Raw genomic sequence first — 9,814 nt, forward strand, 5'->3', positions numbered from 1 at the left:
CCCTATTTGTGAGGAGCCCTTTTTGTTGTCCTTCATAGTACTGGCCAGCTTGAACTCCTACTCAAGTTTTGGCTGCACAAATTTTTTCCGTACAGCGGTGAACAGCATCTCTGTAGTCCTCCCGTGTCCCCTGTTCTTGCTTCCGGTGTCCATACCCTTTCCTTTTCCTCCTGAGTTCTAGAAGAAGATCCCTGCTTACCTAAGCCAGCCTTCTGCCCCGCTTGCTTGACGTCCTACACTTTGGAATTGCCTGCTTTCAAGCCCTTAAGAGAAGACTTTTACAAAATGACCAGTATTTGTGGACCCCAATACCTTCAGTGTTGTCAGTTTGCCTTCTAAAATGGCTGTTGCAGTTCCAGCTTTTCTTAAATCATGTCGAGGTTTGCTCTCCTGTAACTCTTTTAAGACCAATGTCTCTAGAAACCATATATTCAATAACATAGTAAACTTGAGTTGTAGTCATGTTTGATTCTGGAGTTAGATCACATTTAAAATGCAAATTTGTTTTCATTATGCACTGTTTACAGCAGGTAATAGTTGACACTTGCTAATACCCGAGATTGAATACAAGAGGTTGAAAAGCCAGAGCATACTGGTATTTGATGTTAGCTGCACGCACTGTCTTGTACTTGGCCCTTAAGTGCTCTAGGCTTGAGAGCCATTGCTGAAACTTAATTTCTACACCTCCATCCTCGACCCAGTTCACTTAACTGATTTTTCATCTTTTTTGCATTGTTAGAATGAAAATAAACTTAAGTTCTTTCGACTCGCTGCTGCCAAACATCAGCACTTATATCGTCTTGCCATGACTGGTGCTGGCATTGACCGCCATCTGTTCTGCCTTTATGTCGTGTCCAAGTACCTTGCTGTAGATTCTCCTTTCCTTAAGGAAGTAAGTGACTTTTATTGATGACTACTCATTAGAGTAAATAATTCTTTGTTTACTTAATGTTTTGTGGTATCTGCTTGCATACTTGTAGAACTCTGGGTTTCCTAAGGAAAGAGGTAAATCAGCATTGCTTAACATCTGCTGGTAGATTACAAGTTAGTTTCATTTTGCTTTATGTATGCACTTATTAATAGACCTATAATAATGCTTTCTGTGGGATTTGTAGTATAATACATGTTATTAAGGATTGCAAGAAAGATATAGTCACTGTTATAAAAAAATAAAATACTGGTTGCTTATGGTTTTTACATATTTTCAAGGCAGCACAACAGAGGCTGTGTGTTTTCTCAAGAATGTTATTTTGGAATTGTGACAAAATCACTTTCCTTTAAGTTACTGTGAGTTAAAGGAGCTGTATATTGTGCTTTATTTTTTTTTAATGTACATTAATGTCATTGTTTATTACCGTGACCAATATTTTATTACTTAAGCTAGATTTTAAGGTTGAGTTTTATAAAAGTAATTATATTGCACTTGCTTATGTCTTCTGATTAGCGAAAAACATGTTCCAGCTTGCCTCCAAATTAAGCTACTCACATTTGTCTGCTTGCTCTCCTAAATATGAGTAGTGGCTAAGTCAAGAATAAAACAACTTGCCTCACCTTCTGCAGACTTTCAAGATACTTGTGTATTTAGAGATTTTACAAGCTTCTAACCTGATGCAGTATCGTACTGGAATTTGAATATGGCCAGTAATGATCTTGTTGTTAACAAGACCTATTATGCAGAATTTACCAGGCTATAGACCAGATTAATCTGTTTTGAAATAGCATTTCTATTGAAAACTGTTATTCTCTTTGAGGAATTGACATCACGACCTCACGTGTTTAAAGGTTTGCATATCAGGACAAGTTTAGCTCTTTCTTTTAACCTTCTTAGTTGTTGATTCCATTGAAATGTGAACTGAAGTTATCCTTAATATTGCTTTATCGAATGCTTTCTAACTTATCTTAACCGCTTTTTTTAGGAAGTTGCGTGTTCTTAAACAGTCTGTTATACTTGTTCGCATCTCTTCCGTATCTAATAAAGGTTTTGTCAGAGCCTTGGAGGCTGTCAACGAGTCAGACACCACAGCAACACATTGATCTAAAGAAGAACCCTGAGATGTTATCCTGTGGCGGAGGATTTGGACCGGTATGTTTACTAAACACAAGTACCCCTTTAAAAACAATTTTCTTCCGAGTATGCCAGTCTAAACATTTCAGATATGTAATAATGTTGCACATCAAAGGTGCAATACGTGCTTTTAAATGCATGTGTTTAATGCTTTCCCACGACATGGACGTGCTCAGAAAAATCTGCATCGCCTTTTTCTCATATCCCACTACAAGAGTGGATTATTCTTAAGGAAATACACAGTTATCAAATGTGATACAGGGCTCCATGACAGAGAGATCTAATAAAGTGGGGGCTTTTATCACATTACCTATGCCCAGAGCTTCTGTACAGCAGGCTATTATTACAGTGACAAATGCCTTATTACTTAAACTAGATTTTAAGGTTGGGATTTGTAAAAGTAATTATACTTGACTTGTTCTTTATATTTCCTGATTAATTAAAAAATATGTTCCTGCCTTCCTCCAGATTAAGCTTGCCCTTGTAAGTGTGAATAGCGGCTAAGTCAGGAATAAAACCGTGTTCTACAGCTTCTGTAGACTTTCAAGAAACTGGTGTATTGTTAGAGACAAGCTTCTGGCTTGCTGTAGTATTTTACCGGGATTTGAACAGGGCCATTGATGATGATACTGTTGTTAACAAGATCTGTTATACAGACTTTATGGGGCTATAGACTAGATTAATCTGTTTTCAAAAAACGTTTCTATTAAAAAAAAAAAACAAAACACAAAACTAAACAAAACAAAACAAACCCCACAATGAGAGGGATTACAGGACTGCTCTTTGCCATACAGAAATTAGGATAAGTGCAGTGTATTTTGGCTGGTTTGTCAAGCTGGAAGTTGTTCTTTTTGTGGTTTGGTTTGTGGGGTTTTTTTAGTATTTATTTAGTCATGTTTCTGATACAGCTTTCAGTAGTTCTTGAAGTTCGAATGAGTTTAAATTGCAGTATCAAGGAAGCTTAGCAATTGCAATGCTGCTCGATCATGAGAAATTGGCTTGCTCCAGCAGATTATGAAGTCAGTTTTTAGAATCCCCAAAAAGGTGTGATGTGGCACTAAAATATGTTTTTGGCTGCAGGAATTTCTAACGCTTTTTTCCTTTTGTATTTGCTAATGCTACGTTACCTGCTCTCTTCTTACTATTTCTTCATTCCTTTAATTTCCTTCCTTCAATTGTCTGCCTTTCCAAATAATCTTGCGTATTTTTCCATTTGTCATTTCTTGTATCCTTACAAAAACTGTGCTTTGGTTTGCTGAAGTAGCCCAGAGACTCAGTACATCAGGCTTTCTATGTGTGCGTTGTCTGTTGGTTTTGGGTTGGGTTTTTTTTAAGCATTCTGTAGAATATAGCCCTGTAGCAGTAATGGAGAGAAGACTGTCAGGCTGCTTGGCAGCAAAGAGCTTGAAGGTAGTGATCCTTCGAGTTAGGAAAGAGAGGAAGGAGGGTGGCAGCGGGATAGTCTGTGTTTACGAGGCATACTTTAAATGTAACATCAGACTGAAACTTGGGACAGTTATTGCTGCTGATGTTGAAATCGGACCGGAGCTCTGCTCATGATACGGGTGTTCAGAATCATAGCTTTGCTGTAGAGTCAGATGACCTTGTCTTTGGGCAGGTTTTCATAATACAGGGCTTGTATACTCTGTATTTATACAACGTATTTGTTTGCATCTGCAGAGTGATCCCATGAAACAGGGTGTTTAGGTATACAGCTGAACTATTTATTCCTTTCTACTTAAGCACTGAAGCTGTATAGCTTAGGACCAGACCTTGATAGGAGAAGGTCTTTGGACAAGTACTCTATTTGAAAATACTAAAGCTGGGAAATATTGCAGACATATATTCAGAAAATGTTAATTCCATGCACTTCAGATGAGAATAGAACTGTTTCCTTAAGTGGAATCAGTCTTCAGAAATGATGCATAAAATGTGGAAGCTTAAGTTTTGCTTGAGGAGAAATTGCAACTAATTTTAAAAACCGCATAGTAAGAACTGTGTAATCATGTATAAGATAATTTAGGAATGGAAGGAAAAAGAAAAACTTCAGAACTTGTTTTTCTCTTCCTTCTTCCCCTAGGTGGCTGATGATGGTTATGGTGTTTCTTACATTATCTTGGATGAAAATTCCATCCATTTCCATGTCTCCAGCAAAATATCTTGTTCTGAGACGGTAAGAGTCAGTCCTTTCCTATGGTTTAATAGATTTGTTCTGATATCTGCTTATAAAACTGTTCTACTTGCTGTCTAAAAAAATCCGGTAGGTCTTGCAACATAGAGTTCTAATGTGTTTTTTATTTCTCGACATAGGCTGTTTTGTTGGAGGGTGTTTTTTTTTGTCTCCACTCCTATACATTTAATAGCTTTATGAACCAAGGAAAACATGTTCTGTTTCACTTCTGTTTTCGAGCATAAAGAAAACCTGTGGCCCAAGGTCATCTTTGCACATGTGTAGGTCCCTGGAACTCGTGTAAAATGACTTATATCTGCCCCATAAACAGTAAGATGGATGTCTCCTGGTTTTTGTTATTACAGTTTTGCATTGATTTTTCTCTGGCTGCAGTTGTAAAGACAGAGTAAAATGTAAGCTCCCTATTCTTTAAATCTTCTTGGTTTAAATAATACTGAAAGAAGCTAGCCCGTATGTTGTAGTCTGTGCTGAAGAAACATAATTAACAAAAAATTTACTAGAATAACACCCATTATTACAACGTAGTAGATGTCATCTGTTCAATATCCTGCTGTTGTGGAGGCCTGCTTTGAATGAGCTTCAATTCATCAGTCCCCTTTAGATTTTTATGACTTTAATAAACAAGCTGAGTTTGTTCAGGATTACATAGCTGAACTAGTTTTCCTCTTTTGACCTTAACTTGTCCAAGAGATCTTGGTGCCTTTGGTTAATCATTAAAAATTAGGGAATACAACTTTGTTTTTTCATGGTTCAAATTGTTCTTCGGATGGCTGTTAGCCTGTACTCTAAATTTCCCTGTGTTTTTTACTTATTAGTGAAGTCTAGGTCCATACAGAAAAGGCAGCATTTTATGTGCGTGGCCTTGATATTAGTCGGGTCTTTTGTAGTAGGTCCTGTAATATAGCTAATAATTTATATTTGTAATCTTAACTTCTTCCTTGTACCGTTCATCTGACACTTAGAATAAACAGAACGAGTTCATGGTTTGTTTACACTTAGATAATTGTGATTTTCATTTTCAATAATTCATGTAATTTTTCAATGGCAAACAATTTAGGATTCTGATAGGAACTCAAATACAAAATGTTTTTCTGCTCTTTCAGAACTTCCCAGGTCATTAGTCATACACTTTCGGAACGTTCTTTTGTTTTCTGAAATCAGCTTTTACAAAATCTTGTATTAAAAAACCAATACCAAAACACAGCTATTTTTAAGTAATAGAAAGCTATAGATGCGTCTGATTTCAAAAGGAGATGATGTCAGTTCTGTCCGTAGGAAAGTAAATGCATAATGAAGAGCTCATTAGTCAGTAATAGCATAAACCTGAGTTAATTTGTATAGCATTAAAATTTTTGTGGTTTAAATTCCCCATTTTATGGTCAAATACTTGCCCCAATTCCGTAAGCTCTGAAATTACAAAATGTTAAAAGGTTCCTTCTTTTACCTGAAAGATAACTGTTGATTGACAGTACGAGTCTTTGGTTTTGTTTTGTTTGTTTGTTTGTTTTTAAAGGATTCTTCTCGTTTTGGAAGAAACCTCCAAAAAGCACTGGTTGACATCATGGGTTTATTTAACCTTAGTAAAAACTGTACCAAGTGATTCTCCTTGTTTGGTGCCAAGCAATCTCCTGTTGTTGGGATGAGAACTCTTCTGCACAGTGAATGAGAGCAAAGTTTGTCAAACAGTAGCTGGTGAAGAAACTTGAGTCAACATCTTCTTGATCACCTGTGAAAACCTTGAAAACCTTAGCAGTGCATCAAATGTTTTTGTTGTTTTTTTTTTTTTCTCTCTCTCCTCCCCCGTAGTTTGTGGAAATAAACTCTTCCAAAGGATGACTTTTGAAATCTTGTATGTAGGGACGAAGTATAGCATCATTGCATGAAGTCATGTATATTCTAACTCCTGCAGTTTTCTCTTAGTTTGTATACACTTGCTCTTTTTTTACTTAAAATTAGTCTACTTGTATTCCAGAATCAAAGGGATAAAACACACCATCTTAAGCTCAAATACTAGAAAAAGTTCAATTTGCTATGTATTTATAGCAGAATGTTCTTCAATATATCTGCTGCTTTATGTCAATGATTGACAAAACTTACGGCTGTTTACCTTCATTGTTTTTTTTTTTAAAGGTAATTTCTGTAAAACATAAGAAGATCCTTGACATAACCCACTGTAACATACCAAGTTGTAGAAATTTTTGGGCTTTTGGGAAAAAAAAAAAAAGGGTAATGCTACATTGAGTAGTAAAATGTGTCACCTAATTAGCAGGTATCACACTTTTCTTAACAAACATGTTTGCCACATCGTTGATTTTTATCTCTGTATAAATAAATGAACCTTTGTGCTTGTTCATGTGAGTGCCTTAGAAAAAGAGAGAGCCTAAACCCTGGAAAGAAGCTTATGCTGGGAGTTGGTTTTACATTGTCTTAGCAGTGAAGGAGGTGAAGTAGTAGTAATGCAGATCTAGTTTTCAAGTTACCGGTTAGGTTGATGTGGCATAAGTAGGCTTGAATATGTTGCCATGTGGTGCAGTTACAGGCTTAAAGCCCTAACGAAATGCTCCCAGCTTAAGTGCAGAGATCAGATCCTGTGAAATGCAGGAGTAACTTTGTTTCAGAGCTACAGCTACTCCTGCGTTTATTTTGGTGAATGTTATTGGTGGTCGTTTGAGAGAAGAGTAAATGTCCATTTAGTTAAATGCAACCTCTTGGATAGTGGAGGATGCGGGGCTGCCTGTGGGAAGCAATCGTTTGCACTTTGCCTGCTTGCAGCTGGGGAAGACCACTACGCCATTGCCAACCACCTGCACGAGAAGGGCGAACTATTAAAGCTGGGGAAAATAGCTCCGGAATGGGAACGTCTTGACCTTCTCAAACCCCTCCTGAGAGATGCTCTCAGTCAAGTAGAGTTTCTGAAAGGTAGAAGGAGGGAAAAGCTATTTCACTCAAAAAGGAGCATGATGTTTCCAAGTGCAGGAATAAAATGGCTGCTACAAAAAGGGAGTAACTTTGTGGGTGATGCTTCTCCTCCCCAGGCTTTATAGGTGTGGTTACTTTTTTACATCCTGCGGCGCAGTAAAGCGTACCTGTTAGCGCAACAGTTTTTTGGTTAGTTTTTTTTTTTTATGTAAGGTACATGGTGTTTAGTAACACAGTGAGTGCTGCTCCAGAGCTATGCTGATTTTAAAAGGCCTTTGGGGTTGATAAAAACCTTCTCATTAGACTTTGAAAGTTTTCTGGCCAGTATTTCTAACTTTCTGTGCCTCTTCGTGTTTGTTTGTTTGTTGGGACTCTCATCTAGCTGTTAAAACACCTATATGTGTATGTTTGAAGTGGGAAACCTCAAAGATCCCAGATGCATACTGAAGCAAAGGCATGCTTGCGTAAATTTAGGAAGCCTCACAGGAGTTAGCCAAAGACACTCATTATTTGATTAGGGTACAGGGTGTGGGAAAGGACACTTTGAAATAAGCCTTACTGCAGCTGGCAGGCCTGGCATTTATCAAACCACAACAATTTTATAGTCATCTACTTCTTCTGGAGCTGCAGAAATAATGCACTGTTTGGTTTGTTGTGTTTTGGTTTTTGTTTTTTGCTTTTTTTTGGTTGACCACTGACCAATCTGTGCTTAAATTAACATTAGGGCGTACTAGCTTGTAGGATTTTCTTTTTTTTTTTTTAAAAAAAAAGCCTAGATCTGACTCTCAGGTTTTAAATGTTTCAAGTCTAATTGTAGTTAGTGCAGTTATCAATGCAATTTTACATTCTTAGAGGGTAAATATAATTGGCACAGAAAGCTGGTTTTTATTGTAAATGTTTTGAACATTTTGTGGTGTTAAATGTGTCTTTTTTTTAATTTGGGATAGATCATAATTCCTAAACAGATAAGATTTTATTTTATTTCATTTTCTTTAAAGTGTCATCAGCATGTAAATAAAATACGCTTTTTGAATGTAAATCTTAGAAATCCACAGTGAATGCAGATAATTAATAAATAACTAATTTAAATCTTGATGTTCAATTTTGTGTAAATACAGCAAAACTGCTTACTTTTTTCCTCAAAAGCCATAGGAATGTAACTGAAATTACCTAGATTTGGATGAACCTTCTAGCACAATGTACTTTATAATAAAGGAAAATGTTCATATTCCAGAAAAACTACTAATTTGTTACTAAAACCTTGAATCACTTATTCTCGGTGATTTAAGAGCTCAAAGTTAGGGTTGAGTAGGTGGTAAAAGTCAGGTTGGGTGATAATAAATTGACCTGTTTATTAAATAGCCGTGTAGAATTGGTGGAATACCTCAAATTTACGTTTTCCAAATTCCTTATTTCAGCTATTTCATGCCAGAAATTAGGAGAGCATTAAGTGCCTTTAGAGGCTACAGTTGTCCAGGATTAACATAATTCCAAACTAAATATTCTTTTAAGGGTTGGGTTTTCTGAGGGACTAAGGAAATGTGTGCCTGACCCTGAAAATCATGGTTCTAATTCAGCCTTTGTACCAATTGTTTTCTCATATAAAATATATTCGTTTAAGCTAGATTTTTTTTTTATCTTGTTCAATTGCTCTATATCTGTGTTTGGTTATTTACATCCAATGCTTTGTCTCGTATTTTCTACCCTCCTCTGACTTCAAAAATAAAATAAAATTTCACAATTACCACTACTTATGTTTAATATCTTTTGTATCTTCTTCCCAGCTCGCTTGCTGCTGTTTCTGGACTTATGAAATCATTGCTATTAAATCCAGTTAGGAATGGTAATAGCAGACAATTCAGTTTATTTTAGCAGTGATTTATACATGTCGTGCTATGCGTTAATGAACAATACTTCTTTTTTAGGTTCAGTAGAAAGAAGAAACAACGTAGGTCTTGCTTTAGGTGAGGTTTTTTTTCCTGAGAACTGCTGGAGTGTTCCTGTGAAACAGTCTGTCCACAAGGTAGTGGGTAGCACTGGTTTGATCTTTACAGTGAATAATCCATGGACTATGAATGGTAAGGCAGTGGAGAACTGATTCAAGCACAGAAAGTTAACATCGTTAAAATGTTATTTGCGTTATCTGAAGTGATAACTCCTTTGAAATAACGTTAAAACTGAGGACTACCTTGAGAGACTTGAAGAGGATTTTTTTATTTTTTTTTTTTTTTTTTTACCCTTTGAAGATTCGCATGCTGGTTTTTTTTGAATTGCTGTTTAACACAAACAAAACCCCACCAAACAACAAAAACCAACCACACACACGAATCACCGGATAGTTTTGTGTGACAGAGCATTTTCACAGTCATTTAGCTTGCTGCCTTTCTGGATGTTGCAGCCTTCCCTACATGAAAGAACACAGTGATTTCAATTTCACACTTCATCTCTTAGGTGTTGTTAGGTCCTGGTTGTATTTCAAACATCTCCCACCAAGGCTGGATACTGAAATTGTAAATTGGTATGTTCAATCTGAACAGAAGTGCTCGGTGGAAACTTTGTAGGCACAGAAAATACTGATTTATTTGGGCGGTTTTTCCCCTCTTTTCCCTTCGCCTGTTTTTAAGGGTGGCAGGTATAAG

General features: G+C 36.6%; 1 protein-coding gene across 1 annotated transcript; it reads left to right on the forward strand.

Moving 5' to 3' along the window:
- Positions 1-739: 739 nt before the first annotated feature.
- On the forward strand, positions 740-9,253 carry LOC104169343 (carnitine O-palmitoyltransferase 1, liver isoform-like; the record flags this gene model as incomplete). The annotated part of the gene is made up of 6 exons (XM_009710244.1): positions 740-892; positions 1,979-2,083; positions 4,146-4,238; positions 5,770-5,836; positions 7,029-7,175; positions 9,101-9,253. Coding segments are annotated over 6 exons (718 nt in total), but the record flags the coding sequence as incomplete, so codon positions are not given.
- Positions 9,254-9,814: the final 561 nt, after the last annotated feature.

This window comes from Cariama cristata, unplaced genomic scaffold (genome assembly GCF_000690535.1).
Source record: "Cariama cristata isolate BGI_N322 unplaced genomic scaffold, ASM69053v1 scaffold8991, whole genome shotgun sequence".
NCBI classification, from domain to species: Eukaryota; Metazoa; Chordata; class Aves; order Cariamiformes; family Cariamidae; genus Cariama; species Cariama cristata.